The sequence below is a fragment of the Sorex araneus genome, chromosome 1, assembly GCF_027595985.1.
Source record: "Sorex araneus isolate mSorAra2 chromosome 1, mSorAra2.pri, whole genome shotgun sequence".
In the NCBI taxonomy this organism is placed as follows: Eukaryota; Metazoa; Chordata; class Mammalia; order Eulipotyphla; family Soricidae; genus Sorex; species Sorex araneus.
In genome coordinates this window covers 420,380,179-420,400,378 of record NC_073302.1, presented here as the reverse complement: position 1 = coordinate 420,400,378, position 20,200 = coordinate 420,380,179, and the positions used below count along the sequence as shown (strand labels likewise).

At 36.7% G+C, this 20,200-nt stretch overlaps 1 protein-coding gene, 1 non-coding gene and 1 pseudogene across 2 annotated transcripts in view; all 3 read left to right on the top strand.

Annotated features, from left to right (window-relative positions):
* The window catches only part of AASS (aminoadipate-semialdehyde synthase), a 52,055-nt gene that overhangs the window by 7,892 nt on the left and 23,963 nt on the right, over nucleotides 1–20,200 (top strand). Inside the window, exons 5-14 of the mRNA XM_004602060.3 lie at nucleotides 67–213; nucleotides 1,314–1,392; nucleotides 1,528–1,655; nucleotides 3,205–3,353; nucleotides 5,886–6,005; nucleotides 7,136–7,247; nucleotides 16,544–16,603; nucleotides 16,816–16,883; nucleotides 18,979–19,100; nucleotides 19,286–19,412. Coding sequence (XP_004602117.3) covers nucleotides 67–213; nucleotides 1,314–1,392; nucleotides 1,528–1,655; nucleotides 3,205–3,353; nucleotides 5,886–6,005; nucleotides 7,136–7,247; nucleotides 16,544–16,603; nucleotides 16,816–16,883; nucleotides 18,979–19,100; nucleotides 19,286–19,412 — 1,112 coding nt within the window. The remainder of the gene's footprint in view (nucleotides 1–66; nucleotides 214–1,313; nucleotides 1,393–1,527; nucleotides 1,656–3,204; nucleotides 3,354–5,885; nucleotides 6,006–7,135; nucleotides 7,248–16,543; nucleotides 16,604–16,815; nucleotides 16,884–18,978; nucleotides 19,101–19,285; nucleotides 19,413–20,200) is intronic.
* On the top strand, nucleotides 2,328–2,432 carry LOC129401449 (U6 spliceosomal RNA). Its single transcript, XR_008628353.1, has one exon. It is a non-coding gene; the product is annotated as a U6 spliceosomal RNA (small nuclear RNA).
* On the top strand, nucleotides 13,501–13,592 carry LOC129401054 (small nucleolar RNA U13; annotated as a pseudogene).

The following is a 20,200-nucleotide window of genomic DNA, read 5'->3' as shown; positions in this document are numbered from 1 at the left end:
CACACTGGCAGCACAGAGGTGTTTCAGGTGATAGACTAATTTGAACCCCCGTGTGCTTACTTTCAGCACATTGGCATGGCTCATAACTACAGGAACAGCAGCCAGGCTGTACAGGCTATCCGTGATGCCGGCTATGAGATATCTCTGGGTCTGATGCCAAAGTCTATAGGTCCCTTAACCTTTGTGTTCACAGGGTCTGGTAATGTATCAAAGGTAAATCCGCCTGTCTTCTTTCTGTCAAACAGTCTGAAATTCTGGAACTAATACAGAAACTGTGAGCATTTTGTGGGCACTTGGGAGCAGCTCCCTCTCTCCTTTTAGTTTCTGTGAACGAGCATTCTAATTATGATCACTGTTTTCACCTGTGCACTATTTTCCATAGCAAAGAGCAGCTGCGGCCCAAACTTTATTGGCTTTTAGGTGATTTCAAGCTATCAGAAGCTCCAAATGCATTTTCTTTTCTTTTTGAAGAGTATCTCATTGCTCTGGTGTAAAGGTCTGGTCATAGGGACATCTGTTTTCCTGAGATTTGCAAAAGCTTGGAAATGATCCCGGCATTAAACGTTTCAAGTTGGCTTGGGTTTTTAGTTAATAATCAGATGTATATGTATGCAGAAATGTAAAATTTTAATATTTACCATATATGATATATTATAATATAATAGAAAGATTAATTTGGAATTGGAATTAATACTATTTGCTTTCTGAGTGGATTAGAAGGGAATGCACTTAGCAGTCTTTCGGAGAAACTTGCAATTATAGAAAATATCTCTCTTAAAAGAATGTACTTTTAAATAGGATGCTAATGATGTATTATACTGTGAAACAGATACCTAGTTTTCTGTTGGAAATAGTTTTCCCACTTGAAATACTTTTAGCAGTGAAGTAAAAGTATTATTCTTTTATGTCTAAACATTTCTGTTTTTATCATGAATAACTTAAATGAAAGAGAAAAGCAAAGCCCCTTGTAGTGAGTTATATTGAAGGTGGAATAAGGGGCCACGTAGAGGGCTTAAAGGACTGGAACACAGACCTCACTTGTAGAAACCACAGGTCTGATTCGTGGTGTTACATGGTTCCCCTGAGTGCTGAGCTGGAAGTAGCCCCTAAGCACTGTCAGATATGGTCCCAGAACCAAAAAGAAACTGGAATTAAAGATGGCTTTTAACTACATGCAAAAAGTCCATCTGTAATTTCTGTTCAGCAGTCCTGGTTATAGGATAGGACACATAGATTTATATAATGGGGAAAATGATTCCAGGAATCTCATTTGCCACTGTTTTTTAGATTTTTAACACATTTGTTCGTTACAGGGAGCTCGAGCAATCTTCAATGAACTGCCTTGTGAATATGTGGAACCCCATGAATTAAAAGAAGTGTCTCAAAGTGGAGGTAAAGTACGAGAGGAGGGTGACTGTAGCCATCTTAAACTTGTTCTTTAAAAACAGTTTCCATGTTATAATATTTTATCACCACGATTCTCTATCATATGTCACCCACTTTACTAATTTCTTTCTCCCCTGCAAGACCTGAGAAAAGTGTATGGGACGGTGTTAAGTCGCCATCATCATCTTGTCAGGAAAACAGATGGTGTATATGATCCTGTAGAGTATGACAAATATCCTGAGCGCTACATAAGTCGTTTTAGTACTGATGTGAGTATCGTACCCAGCTTTTGAGTTGGTTGCTTATGATACACTATAGTTAGGCTGCTTTACCGGAAAGAAGTTCTGAATTTGTACATTATTTGCAGCTCCCCATACTGACCTGTGTGAGTTTTTTGGGGTTCACGAGTTGGCTCTGGGAATTGTTTTCTGTTTGTTTGTAATGTCCTTTTCTTAGTGGCTCTGGGAGTTTCCATGGGTATGCCCTTTGCTTTTCTGTTTCTATTAATATTTTAGGTCTGCATGTACACAATAGGTATAAACTATTTCCTATAGATTGCTCTTACCTGTTAATGATCTCAGATGAGTTAGCACTCTTGGCACGGTACAATATCTGTGAGGTTCTATATAGTTTTACCCCTTCTTTGCCTATACATTTTACTCATATTTTCACCCAATCTTGGAATAGGTGGCACTTACTAAATAGGGTTAGGGTAACAAAGTATGGCTATAATTTATAGGCCCATCACACAGTACAGAAAAGCTCATTATAAACCCTCTGACACAGTCACAATGGCTTCATAAGAAGAAAAATATGTTAGTATTTTCTGTAGTCATTGGATATGCCAAAGTCCTCCTCAAAATAAACCAACTAACAAATTAATATAATTAGATGCATGCACTTATTGTGAAAAAAGAGCATGTTAGATAATTTAAAATGTAGTTCTTGCTTCAAAAGCACACATACTAAAATTGGAATCATATAGATATTAGCAAAGCCCCATGAGCAAGGATTACACAAAAATTTGTGAAGCATTCCATATTTTGGTCCATTAATGTAGCAATAGACTTATAACTTAAAAAATAACATATGTGTAAGCAACATACTTTTTTTCAGAATCTGGTGTGATTTATATGTTAGAGAATGTTCAAAAGAAAGACTCTTCTTAGAGCTGGATATTGCTTGGTGCTTGAGAAACAAATAAAATATTGTAAAATAGTTTCAAATGAAACATTTTGAATCCAGGAAACCTCCATCTTTTCTGTGTTTTCCAATCATGGAAGTTTTTGTGGTTGGATGCATCCTAAAATTCATAGTGACTTAGTTGCCATGTATGCATGTATGTAGCACATTTGTCCATGGAGCTTACAGATGTTATCTGATTTAATTTTCACAGCATTCCTTTGAGGAATGGGGTACGTATTATCCCCATCTGGCAGGTAAGGAAAACAGCCCAGAGAAGTTGAGGTGTAATGATTTAGGTCACACTTTACTTGTTATTGGTGCTAATAATAGTGTTCCAAGTCACTTCACTCTCTGCCTTTCCTTTTTCTTGGCTATGCAATATACCCTAGGACAAAAATATTGTCATACTTCTCTAGCATAGGGTAATTTTACCCTGAAACTTGGGTGGGTATTTATTGTCTTGTGCAAAAAAGGTGGCCACAGATGGGGAAATAATAGACTCAAGTAAAAGTAACAATCCAATTATTATTATTATTATTATTATTATTATTTATGTATTTTACTGATAGCTCTTTTTCAGCACATTGCCTTGTTTTAGTTCCTATCTTGTTGATCTCGAAACATTATTTGTAGATTGCACCCTACACATCTTGTTTAGTCAATGGGATCTACTGGGATCGGAACAACCCTCGGCTACTAACTAGAGGAGATCTTAAGACTCTCCTGGCTCCAGGCAAACCCTCAGGTGGTGGTGAGAAAGGATGCCCAACTTTACCACACAAGTAAGGACTTCATGTGCTTGTATTGGTGGCAATTTGTTGTTGTTGTTTGTTTTTAATGGTAGTGTTCACTCATAGAGTATCATATAGAGGATCCTCATATCTCATGGTGACTGTTCATAACTAGTTTATTATCTTGACATTTTGACATCTTAACATTTAATGTCCTTCTTGAAACTCAACTTCTCTGACTCCACATACATTTCAAAGGTAACATCCTCCACAGGTCTCTAGTTTACACATGTCTCTCTTAGTCTGTGCTTCTCTTTGACATTTTTTTTTTTGTGAAATTCATGACCATTTGTTTTCTGTGGTTATGATTTTTCTTTCTCCTAGCTAAACTTCACTCTTAAGGATAAGAACCTTATTGCCTTGGTTAAAAAGTAATCAACATATTGATGACGTATGATCCATTTGAATTATTATTAAATATTAACCTATAAATAATCTTGGAATACCTGATTTCCCTGGAATTCTGCTAAACTCAGGTCAGAGAGGGATGAAAGAGTAAAAGATATAGTTCCTAACATCAGGCTTGGTGCTATTGTAAGGTAAATGCCAAGGGAACACCAGGAATAATCAATGTCACAGGGGTTTAGAAGAAAGTATGATCACTGGACCCAGTAAAATTTCTTTTTTGTTTTGTCTTTGGGTCACATTGGCAGTGCTCAGGGGACCATATGGAATGCTGGGATTTGAACCCGGGTCAGCTGCATGCAAGGCAAACGCCCTACCTGCTATGCTATTGCTCCAGCCCCAAACTTTATTTTTTAATATTTTGTTTTATTGAACTGCAGTGAAATACACAGTTAAAAAGGTTTTCACGGTTGGGATTAAGTCATAAAATGTTCCAACACCCATTCTTTCACCAGTGTACATTTCGCACCACCAATGTACCCAGTTTTTGCCTCTCCCATCCCGCCTCTTTGTCAGGCACTTTTCTTTTCTCTCTCTCTCTCTCTCTCTCTCTCTCTCTCTCTCTCTCTCTCTCTCTCTTTCTCTCTTATAATTCTCTCTCTCTCTCCTTTTGAGCCTTATGGTCTGCAGTACAAATACTGAAAGATTATCAGATATATCTCTTTATCTATGTAGTTTCAACACTCAGTTCCTGTGCAAAATGAAATTTCCAACTATTATTGTCGTAGTTGTCCCTTCTCTATCCTCACTTCCCTTTGCTCCCCACCCCACCCAGTTGCTCATTTTCCCCGACCCATGGCTAGGAAAAACAAAGGCCAGGGAAAACAGGGGCCAGGAGGTCAGTAAAATTTTTAAAGGGAACAATGAAGGAAATGAGAATTCCAAAGCATAGTTTTGGAATTGATGAATAATGGCACTATCAAAGCAATATAGTGAATGGGAGTGTCTAGCTGTATAGGGTTTATGTAGGAATGTGGTAACTGATGATTAAGAAGGAGAAATTTGTGCTACTTCTAAAGGATTTAAACTCTTCGGCTCAGCTATGTGCTCATAATTCTAGATATTTCCATGCAATGACATGTAAAATATGAGGTAATAAACAGGGTTAGTGTTCAGAACTGGTCAGTGTTTCTTAATTTTTTTTCCAACTGTGGCCCCTTATGACCCTGTTTTCTTCCTGTGGCCTTTCTGTCCCACCAGTTGGCCTCCTCTCCTACTCTTGGGCTGTGGCACCCATTTATGTGACTTTTACTTTGTGGTCTGCTTAGAATATCCTGGGATTCTGCTGAGGAAATATTGATATAATTGAATCTTCATTAGCAATTTTGAGCTGGTTAAGTAGGTTAATTTTAATTTAAATTTTAACTATGCTGTTGTCAATGATTTCCCAAGGGAAGGAATATTCCCCCCCCATCTTCTTTTCCCTTTTCCTCCTTTTTCTCTTCCTCCTGCTCCACCAACTTCTCTTTATTTTCTTCCTCCTCCTTGTTCTTCTCTCTTCTTCCTTTTCTTCTTCTCTTGCCTCTGTCCTTCCTACTCTTCATTACTTGCTCTTCTTCTCCTTCTTCCTCCCTCTCCCTTTTTATATTTTTTTATCCATTTCTTTTTTATTTTTGCATGTAAAAACTAAATCTTACCCTGGGAAGATTCTTTGTATTTCAGAAGAACATAATGTTTTCAGTGTGTGGAGCTATAGGAAAAAAAAATTTAGAGGCCTAGTGAATATTGCCATTCACGTAAAAAAAAACCTACTCCAAGCACCTTTTATTTATTTAAAATTTTATTTTATTTTTATAAAGTTGTCCATAATAATTCATTACATTTAATATTTGAACACCAACCCCACCACCATTACACTTTCGCACTACCATATTTTGAATGTTTCCACCCCAAATCCCAAACCATGCCCCCAATGCAGAACTGAAAAATTAATTTTGTACTGCTTGTTATGAATAATCAGCTAAAAATGCACAATAAAGAGGAAAGTGTGTTGTATTACATCCTGGAGCCATTAAGCTCTTATATGTGCTACTTGCACTTTTTATTTTTATTCACTTTTACTGTTGTTGTAGACCTCAGAATTCCATGCTCTCATCTAAGTATTTGTATAATTTTCAGACTTGTAGCGATATGTGATATTTCAGCTGACTCAGGAGGATCTATAGAGTTTATGACTGAATGCACAACTATAGATCAACCATTTTGCATGTATGATGCAGACCAGCATATTCATGATAGGTGAGTTTGTGATGGACGTTAGATAGTAAGATATGAATACATTACTTATTTATTACATCATTAAATTTCATTATTATTATTAGATACATTATTAGCTTTCTATCATCTACTGGTCAAAAGTTTTCCTTTTAGAAAGGAAACTTTAGGGGCCGGAGTGATAGCACAGCGGGTAGGGCGTTTGCCTTGCACGTGGCTGACCCGGGTTCGATCCCCGGCATCCCATATGGTACCCCAAGCACCGCCAGGAGTAATTCCTGAGTGAAAAGCCAGGAGTAACCCTTGTGCATCGCTGGGTGTGACCCAAAAAGCAAAAAAAAAAAAAAAAGAAAGGAAACTTTATGAAAGCTCTGAAGATTTCTAGTTCATGTGTGTTCAAACATAGTAGAAAAATCAAATTAATACTTAATAGAAAAACTATGAAAGTTTCAACACTAAAATGCATATATACTGTAGCACTGTCGTCTCGTTGTTCATCGATTTGCTTGAGCAGGCACCAGTAACATCTCCATTGCCAGACATATTGAATACACCACGGGTAGCTTGCCAGGCTCTGCCGTGTGGGCGAGATACTCTTGGTAGCTTGCCTGGATAACACGTTAATTCGTGAAGTATTCTATATATACTGTGTGTATATATATATACATATATATGTGCTATATGTATATATATACTGTATATATATGTTCTGGACTGGAGCGATAGCACAGCAGTTGGGCTTTCGCCTTTCACTCGGCCAACCTGTGTTCGATTCTTCCGCCCTTCTCGGAGAGTCCGGCAAGCTACCAAGAGTATCGAGCCCGCGTGGCAGAGCCTGGCAAGCTACCCGTGCATATTGGATATGCCAAAAACAGTAATAATAAGTCTCTCAATGAGAGACGTTACTGGTGCCCGCTCAAACAAATAGATGAGCAATGGGATGACAGTGACAGTGATATATATGTTCTATATATACTGTAATAAAATAGATATTAGTTACTGAAGAATGTGAAAGTTCATTTTGAAAAACTTTATTTTCTTAAATAACTTGGTACAATAATTATGAAGCAAATAGAATGGAGTAAACATTTGGAAAAGTTAGAGCTTACAGATAACATCTTGTATACATGAATAAAGTATATTGTTTCTCCTAGTGTTGAAGGCTCTGGAATTCTGATGTGCTCCATTGACAATTTGCCAGCACAACTTCCAATTGAAGCTACAGAATACTTTGGAGATATGCTTTACCCTTATGTTGAAGAAATGGTAAGGAGATTGGTAGCATCTGCCACAATTCAGTGGCTTTTAATAGACATGCAGAGTTATAAATGTTCTGGTCTTCTGTATCTAAGAAATCTGTTGTAAATGAAATGCCAACCTTTCCCTGAAGTGTTGTCTTGTCGCTCTTATTTGACATTCCCGCTTACTTGACCCACAGGAAATATTATCATGTATCTGCCTTCTTCATTATATTTGTCTCTCATGCTCATCCCAATCAGAATGTTTCTGACTATTTAAAATTTTCAATTCTTTCTCCTTCATAGAAAAATTAATATTCGGACTTTTTCACTCTGCTGATTAATAAATTTGAAAAATAATAAATATTAAAATTGGTACTGGTTATGAATCTTAGTCAATAACAACTTAGTTAAGTGACAATTTGTGGTGCATTTATTTATCACTGTGATAGTAATTGACTGTTAAAATACTGTTATTAAGATTTCCCTTTTTTTTGCCAAAGAAAATGTTTTTACTTAAGTGCATATACTGTATTTATTTCTTTGTTTGTTTGTTTATTTATTTATGAGGGTTTGGAGGTGGGGAGGCTTGGGCTACACCTGGCAGAGTGCAAGGGTCGTGCCTGGGAGTACACAGGGGATCACGCAGTATGGGGGCTTGAATATGGGTCAATTGTATGCAAAGCATTCACACTAGCCCATTGAGCAATCTCTCTGGTCCCTCCTGTTTTTAGCCATAGTTTCACTCTAATACTATTTGTAGGAGGATCAGTGCTTGAATTTGAGGATCAGTGTTGGACTGATTCATCAGTATTCAAGATGAATATTTCTAGTTTTAATACAATGACAGAATTTTGTGCTTGAATTCTCTACCCTTGTGCCTTGACAGAGTTTGGCAGTATCAGTATCAGATCAGTATCAGATCAGTCACTTTTTTTTTTATAATTTATTTATTTTTAATTAGAGAATCACCGTGAGGGTACAGTTACAGATTTATACACTTTTGTGCTTATACTTCCCTCATACAAAGTTCGGGAACCCATTCCTTCACCAGTGCCCATTCTCCACCACCCGTAAACCCAGCGTCCCTCCCACCCTCCCCACTCCCATCTCCCCCCCACCCCACCCTGCCACTGTGGCAGGGCATTCCCTTCTGTTTTCTCTCTCTAATTAGCTGTTGTGGTTTGCAATAAAGGTGTTGAGTGGCCGCTGTGCTGGGTCTCTAGCCCTCATTCAGCCCGCAACTCCCTTCCCCTACATGGCCTTCGACTACAATGTAGTTGGTGATCGCTTCTCTGAGTTGCCCTTTCCCCGGAACGTGAGGCCAGCCTCGAAGCCATGGAGTCAACCTCCTGGTACTTATTTCTACAGTTCTTGGGTATTAGTCTCCCACTCTGATATTCTATATACCATAGATGAGTGCAGTCTTTCTATGTCAGATCAGTCACTTTTGCCTTAATTTATCTTTAAAAACTCAAACCATCTTTTAATAAAACTTATGGATATGAGGCCAAGGTTTTCAATATTTCAATATTTTCAATCAAGAAAATATTGAATGCTCTTCCTTGTGGGTGAATTTGACTGTTAAGTTCTCCCCGCCACACACACTTTTTGTTGTTGTTGTTTGATTGTTTCTGGACCACAACTGGCAATGCTCAGGGTTGTTCCTAGCTCTACACTCAGGAATTACTCCTGGTAGAGCTCAGAGACCTGAGAGGATGCCAGGGATTAAACCCAGGTTGACCTTGTACAAGGCAGACTTCCTGTCCACTGTAATTTCTTGAAATATACTTTTGACTGCTTTAACATTATTTTCCATATGAAAAAGTTGACAGCTCTTTTTCAAAGTTATATATTAATCTTTTAAGACTTTAAATTGTAAGTCTATTTCTTTTGGAACTTGGAATGTAGCTAGCTTTTCATTCTTATTTGTCTTTAATCAAAATTGCTATTTAATATAGTTGATCTCACAGACAAAGGAAGAGAAAAGTGAGTGAATTAAATAATTCTATATATAGTGGAATCTTATTATTTTTGTCATTTACATATCTGTGACAACTAATAAGACTGAACAACTTAAAAATATATTTATTGATCATTCAATAATCTCTTTTATGTAGTGCTTTTAATTTTTTCTCCCATTTTCTTATTTCCTTTTTTTCATAGACTTGTGAATTTGTTGTGCAATCTGAGTTTTATAGTATGTACCTTTTCTGATACTTCTTTATTAATTTCACTATATTCTTTCCTTTTATTTATTTTTTCTTCCCTCCATTCTTTTTTTTTTTTAAAGAAATATTTTATTGAACCACCGTGAAAACAAGAAAAAAAATACAAAGCTTTCAGGTTTAAGTCACAGTCAAATACTGATTAAACCACCATCCCTTCACCAGTGCACCCGTTCCACCACCAAGAACCCCAATACACACCCCTCCCGCCCCACCCCCCATCTAAGTAACTGATGATATTCCCATTATTCTCTCTATATATTGAGTACATTTCATATTTCCATACAGAACTCACTATTGTTGATTGGAAATTTTCCCCAACAATCAGGCCTGCTGAATAAGCATCATCTAATAATTTCTCTTCCTTGGTAAAAGTGAAGACTTTGAGTCCGCGCGGCCGCTATTGCGGCCGCGCGGTTTTGGGTTTCTAATATTTTAGCTCAGTTCACAGTCAAAATGCATGGCTGCAAGAATCTGCTCTGGTGCCAAAATGGGTTAGGAGACCTCAGGATCACAGTCAGTAGGCGGGAGGCTCTGCTTCTCGTGCCTCGGCTCTTGGTTCATCTCTGGGCGGAAGGCGCACCGGGAACACCTCCCCTCCCAGGATCACCTACAGGCTACGTCACTAAAGAAAGTCCTACCTCCTGGTGGAGGGGTCTTAGAGGGTGGCTCTCACCGCGTGGCTGCTGCCGCTGCCGCCATTTTCGCTCAGAAAAATGGGGTGGAGAGGGAAAAAAATCCCTCCCCGGGCTGCACGAGGTTGTAGTTCAGTTCACAGTCAAAATGCATGGCTGCAAGAATCTGCTCTGGTGCCAAAACCCCCCATTCTTTCTTGTTTAAAACTCTGCCATTTCGCACTAGAAATTTAGTGAGGAAAAGTGAAAAAATACAAAAGGTAGCTTTATCTCGTTCTTTACTTTAAGAGACTTAAATATTTCATTATTCAGTGCGGTTTACTGTAGAATTTAAATAAATATACTTTACTATATTAAGATAACTTTTGAATTATTACTGTGGTTCATAAATTAACTTTTAGTTTTCATTGAGATTATCATGATTATTTTGGGTTTTGTTACTATGTGAATTTTGTCAATTATTCTTGAAAGATACAAAGATACAAATTATTCTACAAAGATACAACCAATTTGAAATTCTCAGAATTCAGCCAATCTGGTTATAATCTTTTCCTTAGGATTAGATTTAGATCAGTAATGACTATAACATGATTTATTCATGTACTTTATGATTGGTGAAAAGCTTACTGTTTGGAGCTATTGCTAATAATTTTATTTGAAAACATTGTGAAATGTCTTTTGCTACATGTATGTTTGCTTTATCTGAGAGCTATACTTACATGTGTATTATTTAGAATTATGTAACAAAAATATATACTACATATATGTTTATGAGAGGCTTAATCTATAACTTTTAAAAAAGAATTATTAGTGAATCACCGTGAGGTACAGTTACAATCTTATGAACTTTCATGTTTGCATTTCATTTACATCCCTCCACCAGTGCCCATTCTCCTCCACTAATGTTCCCAGTATCCCTCCCACCACCCCCACCCCAACCCCCATCACCCCACCCTGCCTCTGCAGCAGGACATTCCCTTTTGTTCTCTCTCCTGTTGAATGTTGTAGTTTGCAGTAGAGGTATTGAGCGGCCATCATGTTCAGTCTATAGTCTACTTTTGGCACGCAGCTTTCAACCCGAGTGGGTCTTCCCAACATTCTCTACTAGGTGTTTCCTTCTCTATCTCAGCTGCCTTTTCCCCTAGCATGTGAGGCCAGTTTCCAAGCTGTGGGGCAGACCTCCTGGTTCTTATCCCTACTACTCTTGGGTGTTAGTCTCCCATTCTACTACTTTATATTCCACAGATAAGTGCGATCTTTATATGTCTGTCTCTTTCTTTCTGACTCATTTCATTCAGCATGATACTTTCCATGTTGATCTGCTTATATGCAAATTTCATGACTTCATCTTTTCTAACAGCTGCATAGTATTCCATTGTGTAGATGTACCAAAGTTTCTTTAACCAGTCTTTTTTCCAGATTTTGGCTCTAACTTTTTTTTAATGTCTTTGTCAGACTTGGGTATTAAAGTCATGTTGATTTCATAAGACAAGCTGGAAAGTATTTTCTTTTCTTTTTTTTTTTTGCTTTAGGAACATTTTTCATGAGGTTGTTATTATTATTTAGAATATATTGGCATAAAATATATTGTCTCAATTTTATTTTCATAAAGTTGTTCACAGTAGTTGATTATATTCAATATTTCAACACCAATCTCACCTCCATTACCACTTTCCTCCACCATTATTTCAGATTTTTTCATCACCACTAAAGCCTGCCCCACAGGCAGATGCTAAGTAATTTATTTTGTTTTGCTTGTTATGAATAGTAGAGGAATAGCATAGGGTGCCCATGGATATCCATAACAGGCAGGACACCCGGTTGGGGCAGGGAGATGGGGAGGGACTCTGGTCCCCACCTCATGTGGCCTGGAGTTTTCAGTCACTGGTATACCGCGTACCTGGATTTTTCTTCTGGAGGTGTGTGGCCGTTGGGGTTCACCTGGAGTAGGCGGAGAAGAGAAACCTGCTCCATCTGAGGCACAGGATGAGGGTGGGGGTCATCCACGTGGCGAGCTGCCGTCTTCTTTTGTGAGTTTCTGGATCTTGGCCATTAATGTGCTTAAATGGCCTGGCAGACATATTTTTTTGCTTGTTATTTTCCCATTCCTTCCCTTCTCTCTGATGTTTTGACCAGGGATTGCACAACGTGTCTTGTGATGCTTGTAGTTCTGGTGCTCTTAGGGGTTGCATGTACTCAGCCTTAGTTCACTGATCACGGGTTGGAATGCTCCTTTATTTGTGACGCTTATGCTGGTTTGGGGGCCCAGGGCTACACCCAGCAGGATATAGTTACATGCAAACCCATAGTTCTCAGGGATGAAACTCAGGGTCTTGCCTGAACTAGGCATGTGCTCTGTCACTTGAGCTAGCTTCCCAGACTTTTATTGGCATAACTTTTGAGCCGGGAGCATTTTTGTTTGGTTTGAAGTGTAAATTTTACAATGATAGATTTTTATAAGTCAATGTAAAACTTTTATATTTTCAATTTTTTTAGTTTTGTTTCAGGGGTGCTCAGGGCTTACTCCTGGTTCTTCATAGTATTCTATTGTGTTTATCATTATAATCTATTCCCAATATTTACTTTAATTCTCTAAGCTATATTTTTAATTTTTTGGATGTATTAATCAGAGTTAAACTCAGTTCTTATAATCCAAAGAATGATTATTTTCTGGGTCTTTCATGTTCTGTTTTATCTCTTTTATTGTTTTTTCAGTCAATTGTTATCACTTCATATCACTTTTGAATTAAATGCTGCACATTGTATACATAATATTATATATATATATAAACTTAGAGTTTTAGAAGCCCAGTATGTTGTGTAATTTTCTTAACCATGACTTCCTATTTTCTTTGGCTGGCAGGGATATAGGGTAGGAAAAAACCACCTCAATTTAGACAGGAATTAATGTGATCCAAAATTGGCTTAGTCTTGGATAACTGACAATTTAAAGATTACTATTTATTTTAGAACATGTTTCAGAATTCCAAATAAAAGTTTGACAATTATTTGACTCCAACTGCCTCGATCTTAACTCTAATTTTTATTGCCCTATTGCTTCAAATTCCCTCCTCGGATTCTGTCTTTGCTGCTCTCTATTCAGCCTCACAGTGTCCCAGACACTGCTTGACATTGACACTTAGGCCTAAGAAAAGTGCTGCCAATGTTAAGCTTAACTCTGGTCTTTCTTCTCCAGAACTTTGTATCATGTCATGATCACATTTTGAGGCTAAAATCTGAAGCTTTACAGGTTTTAATTGGTTTTACTCAGTAGGAAGAATGATTTGAAACAAATCAAATTAGTTATTCTTGAGTTTTGAAAAATGTAGGTTGCCAAAAAATGACACATTTATACGTACCTATAAATTCATGGCTGTTAGACTTTAGGGAGTGTGGCAAGGTTAAGAATGTCAGACAGATCGTTTTCTGGTTCATAACCATGACTGGGTGTTCACATTGCTTGTGTGATATATGCCTCTCTTAAATGTTATGTATTTGGCACATTTGACACAAATTTGAAAAAAAAAAAAGGAAAAAAGAATGTCAGTGAGATCTTAGAGATTTTTGTGAGAACTGTTAAATGTTTGATGTAAGTAAATTCTCAAAAATGTTCGTATCTTTGTATTTCTTTCTTCTTTTGTTTTGAGGTCACAGGACTTATTTCTGGCTCTGCACTCAGGAATCACTCCTGGTGCGATTTAGGAAACCATTTGGGGCTTTGGGAATCGAACCTGGGTGGACTGCGTGCCAGACAAATACCTTACCTGCTGTACTGTCTCTCTGGGCCATCTTTCACTTTAACATTACCATAATCCTCCAGTGTAATATAACTGTCTAGGGACATTCATCTTAGTAATGCTTTCTATAGAGAGGATACATAGCTCAAGGCTAGACTTGTGAAAACTGGTGATTCTGTATTCCACAGTCTTGATTTAAGTGCATCTGCCTACTACTTAGCAGTTAAGCATTATGTTTGTATTTTTCCCTGATAAATGTAGGAGAAATATATTTGTGGTATATGTGATTTTATTTCTATCCGTATTTTCCTTTGACTTCATAGCCATACAGAACTTATAGGATGTGGATGTATACACACTCACACACACATATAAATACTTTCAGGATATATATACATATATATATGCACACATATGTGTGTATATATAATTTTTGCACTTTCTGTAGTGCTTGGGTCTTTTTCTCTGGGGACACTCCAGGCAGTACTTAGAGTACCATACAGTGCTGGGGACTAAACCTGGGCCCCCTGCATGTCAAGCACGCATTCAGCTCATTGATCTATCTCTCCATTTGAACAAATGTAGATGCTTTCTTTCAGTTGAATTCAATAAATATTGAGTATCTGCTGGAACAATGGACAGCTATCAATAAAGAGAATTAAAGCACAGTTTTAGATCTATGATGAGCTTCAAGAAAGGGATGGTATACATATGCAATGCTGTCTGAAAGATAATACAATAGCCATCAGAAAGATGTAGTGAAGGTGGAGGGAGAGTATTTGTTTTCTTGGGTAAATTATATTATGTTTTATGTGTATACATTTATCTGTTAGCCAAGTGTTTTTGGGTATTTGTGTTCATAGTGCAACAGTGAACAGAGGCATGATTATATTTCGTTGCATTAGTGTTTTTGTATTCTTTGGCTAGATATCTAGAAATGGATTTGCAGGGTAAATGGTAGATCCATATTTAATATTTTTGAGTGCTCTCCATACTGTTTTCCATAGATGTTGGACCAATAAAACAGTCTCTAGGTAACTTTCTGACTATCATTTTTCCTGACATTTCAATATTGAAGTAACTATACAAAAGCTTTTACTGATCAGATCACTTTCACTGTTGTAGAATTGGTGGCTCTTCTTCTGCTTGGAAAATCCATTCTCCACTTCTTGAAAAAGAGCCCCAAGCTGCAATGGGATAGAGGCACTTAGAATGGGGATTATGACTATGTAGCTAATGGAAATTTTTGTCAGAGACATGTTAAATGGACAGAGAAAAATTTTTGTGTGTGTATTTCCTGTAAGGAAGATGATTGAATAGTTGTTCTCCACATTTGTGGTCTCCTCATTTAAGGATCTAACCAACCACGGTTTGAAAATACATGCTAGGGGTTATGGTTCCAATGGTTCTATACTAAATATGTACAGACTATTTTTCTTGTCATCATTTCCTAAATAATGCAATATAAAACTATTTATATTGTGTTGATTAGTAATCTAAGTAATCTAAAGATGATTTAAAATATTTGGTAAGTTGTGGCAAATTATATGCAAATACAGTAGCATTTTATATAAAAGACTTTTATATAAAATACTAAAAACCAAGTATCCATGGTTTCAGTATTCATAGTGTCCTGGAACCAGACCCCTGTGGACACTGAGGAAATAAAATCACATATTTATTTATTTATTTATTAGTGAATCACCATGAGTTACAGTTACAAACTTATGAGCTTTCATGTTTGCATTTTGTTTACATCCCTACACCAGTGCCCAATCCCCTCCACCAGTGTTCCCAGTATCGTTCCCACCCTCCCACCCCATTCCCCCTCCCCACCCCACCTCTGTGGAAGGGCATTCCCTTTTGGTCTCTCTCTCCTTTTGGGTGCTGTGGTTTGCAACAGAGGCACTGCATGGCCATCGTGTTTGGTCTATATTCTATTTTCAGTGCGCATCTCCTATCCTGTGCGGGTCCTCAAACCACATTTTACCTGGTGTTCCCTTCTCTATGTGAACTGCCTCTTCCTCCAGTGTGTAAGGCCAACTTTCAAGCCTTGGAGCCAACCTCCTGGTACTTATCTCTACTATTCTTGGGTGTTAGTCTCCTATTCTGTTATTTTATATTCCACAGATAAGTGCAATCTATATCTGTCCCTCTCTTTCTGGTTCATTTCACTTAGCATGATACTTTCCATGTTGATCCACTTATATGCAAAGGTCATGACTTCATCTTTTCTAACAGCAGCATAGTATTCCATTGTGTAGATGTACCAAAGTTTCTTTAACCAGTCATCTGTTCTAGGGCACTCGTAGAATCACATTTTAATTAAAAAATTTGGTATTGTGCTGAAATGATGTGTCCTTGGGTGTAGAATTATTTGCTCATTGATTTATATTGGCAATCATTATATTTGGTGATTTTCAGAGAATATTTTTCTAAGTCACTTTTTAAATTTTTACTAATATTTTGGTTTTAGGTTTGGGGGCTATACCTGGCAGTACTCAGTGCTTACTCCTGGTTATGAACTCAGGGACCACTCTTTGGGGGCTCAGCGATATGGTGTTTCAGGTATCAAACCGGGGTCAGCCGTATGCAAGGCAAATGGTCTAGCATCTCTTCTCTCTCTCTGGCCCCTACTTTGACTAATATTTTAATGAGAATACAAAGGCCAAGAAGCTTCTTTTGAAGTGCCATTCATCTCTTATGAATCTCATTTTCTTTTAGATACTGTCAGATGCGACACAACCTCTTGAAAGTCAGAATTTTTCTCCTGTGGTGAGAGATGTAAGTTATAAAACACTTTTTTCATGAATATATATTTTTCACCACCATTCTTCCTCCCTCTCTCTCTCTCTCTCTCTTTCACTTATCCCCTTTCTTTCTCTTATTCTCTTTCCTATAAATCTCTATCACTGTCTCTTTTATTAGTCATGAGTCCATGTTTGTAGGACTAAACTGTGGATACTAAAGAAATGTCTTGTGTCATATACATTTAGGCAGTGATTACATCCAATGGTATATTGACTGATAAGTATAAATATATCCAGAAACTCCGAGAGAGCAGGTAAGCATCATTCTTATCTTGGATCTGATGAGTATTTTTAAATGCTTCAATGTGAGTTCATATTAGATTTATACAATATATAAATTTTGAAAATGTCTGTAAATATAGAAAATTCAAGCAAAGTGAGTGGCTGAAAACAATGTGAATTATGATTTCCTGAGCAGTATTGCATCATCATTTTGGATCTCTAATGTCTTATTTAAACTGGTTTATGAATCCAAGAAGTACTTTCGATGGCTTTTTACTCATTTTTTAGCATTTTGTATATTTTTTATGTTTCACTTATTTTCTGAAGAGAAAATGAGCACACTAATCCTTCCTATGGTGCTTCCACTCTGGTTTTCATTTGAGGGCTTAGATTTCCCTTTGTTATTTAGTATGTGGGAAGGTGAGCTCAGGGTTAGAAATTTCAAAAAGCAGTGAGGAAAGATAAGGGTCAAAGGTTAGTTTTGGCTGGGGATTCTTATTTGGAGAGTAAGAATTTCCCAAAGGCAATGTGGCAAATCCATTCTAGGTAGTTCTCTTAGAAAGCGACCCAGCTAAAACCCTGTTTCCTAAATTACTTTTACTACTCAATGTTTAAAAACATTGACATTTCATTGAATATTCTGGCACCTTTCAGCCGATAACATTTGATATGTGTTGATATCAACTCATGAGTCACAGTTAACAAAACAACCCACATAGTGAATTCAGAAATTATTGAAGAAAAGTTAAAAACAAATTAATCACCCACTTGAGTTTTCAATTGCTCTGCTTAGAAGAAGCAAAAGAGTCTTGTCTTGAGAAAGTGTTAATTTTTACATAATTACCTTTCATGTAATAACTAGTAATGTATTACTGAATAAATATCTGGACATAGGTATTGCAAATGTATAGCTTTTAATAACCTAGTTAGATATTAAATTCATGAGAAAGGTTTTATAGGGCAGACTTCAAATGTGTTTATTTTTCATAGCTCTTTATATCTTTGGTTATCACCCAGGTATTACTCTCTTAGATTAGATTACTAATCCCAATTTTTTGTCTGGCAAGACCACTCATGACAATATTTTCACTTTTGTACACCAAATTTCAAGTAGCAACAAGGTCTGATCATCTCCAATTGCCAAGACTTCCTGCTCTCTTTCTAGGTTGAATTTTGTGCCAAGAAACTAATAATGAAGATTGCATTTATAAAATATAGTAGTTTAGGTAATATGGTAACAATAGTGATAATATTCATGGTTTTGATGTACAAAGTTTCAACACCACCAAATTGCCTAAGATCCTCCAAAGGTTGCATTTAGATAAGAAATATAATTTTCTTACGTTCTCTTCATTATTTAAGAGTGATTTAACCTGGAGTGTGGCATTTGGGGTTGCTGATGGGGTGGATGGTATGAGGATCTAGTAGTGAATTTTTAAAATTTTATTTTGAGCATTTAATTTTTTGTCATTGAAATAAAGCACTGTAGTTATACAAATTAAAGAGTATTCTAGAAAAGATAAATAAAAACCAAATAATTGTAATTCTTCCTGAGGGAAATGGAATGAATGGTTGGTCGTGGGTGGGACTGAAATGGGGATGGTATTCAAATAAATCCTTGCCTCATCAATAAAGTGTTTTGGTGATGGAGAGGATCAGAAATAGTTTATATATACATTTATCTTTATTCACTTATAAATAATGAAAAGATTAACACTTGAGAGACATCCTGCCCAAAAGTTTCCAACAATAGAGTCTGTTGCTTAAGACTCCCTAGCACTAGACAATTCCATGATTTTATATTGGTATCTATCTGGGTATTGGACACAATAGTCCAGCATCAGAACTTCACTATATATTGAATTGATGAGTCTCTGGCCAAACATTTCAGAGATATTGAATTGATGATTGTAGGTTGTTCATTGTACAAAATCTAAGGTAATGAAAGAAAACTGTTGGTATAGAGAACTCCTGTTAAGTTTCTTATTATGAGAAAATGAGAATAAAAGTATTGCTTCCTAGTCTAAGTTTTATACAATAAGATTTGGTTCAGAGACAGCAAGATTCTGCTATTCAGCAACTTTTGTAAGTTAAGACCCGTATCCTGTCTTTTATTTATTTTTATAGGGAACGCACACAGTCACGTTCAATGAGCACCAAGAAAAAGGTCTTGGTTCTTGGAACTGGTTATGTCTCTGAGCCTGTATTGGAATACCTGTCAAGAGATAAAAATATAGAATTAACAGTAGGTAAATATGGTTTAATTTTTGAAGAATGAAAACATTATTTCAATGCTTATCTTCTATGTAAATTTTGGGTGCTTTTTATTTTTAATCTATTTTTATTTACAATTTTGAAAAATTATTTTGAAGATATAATGGGTTTACTCTTTGAAAAACATATACATTTTTTGATGTTTGAATTCTTTAAATAGGTTCTGACATGAAAAATCAACTTGAACAGTTAAGAAAGAAATACAAAATTAATCCTGTTAGTATGAACATTGGCAAACAAGAAGAGAAATTGGGTTCCTTGGTGGCATCACAGGATCTTGTCATCAGGTATCTGACAAATCATTAGCCATGCATTTGGTTATTGTTGTCTCTTTCGTTATTTCCCTGTTCTCTTCTTTCCTCTCATATATGTTTTAACTAAAATGTACATATAGAAATGAGCTTATCATAGGAGGTCAATAGATTTTCACAAAATTAATACACTATGTAGCCATCATTACATACAGAAACAGAATATAATGATTTCCCATAAGCGCTTTCTTTCCTCTCTTTGCTTCTTTCCCTGTTTTTTTTCCGGTCAAACCCGGCGATACACAGGGGTTAACTCCTGGCTTGCACTCAGGAATTATTCCTGGCAGTGCTCGGGGGACTATATGGGAAGTTGGGAATTGAACCTTGGCCAGCCAGATGCAAGGCAAACGCCCTACTTACTGTGCTATTGCTCCAGCCCCTCTTCTTTCCACTTTCTAATCTCATTCCCATGTGTGAACTCTCCTGGCTTCTAGCATACAGATTGATTTTTACAGATGTTAACTTGTACAATTGAAACCATTCAGTGTGTTCATATTGTGTTTTCCCTTTTTTCAATGAACATGGTTTGTGAGTGTTGTTTTTGCTGTTGTCTGTAACAGATTCATTTATTCTCATTGTTGTGTGGCATTATGTAATAATATCTTTCTCCTTTTGATTATTGAGGGATGTATAGGTTGTTTCCTGAATTTGCCTATTATGAATTGACTGCTATGAACACTTTAGTTTTTGTCCCTTGGTTATCAAATTACACCCATTTCTGTTGATCGCATTGAAATAGAATTGCTAGTTTGAGGTTTCATGCT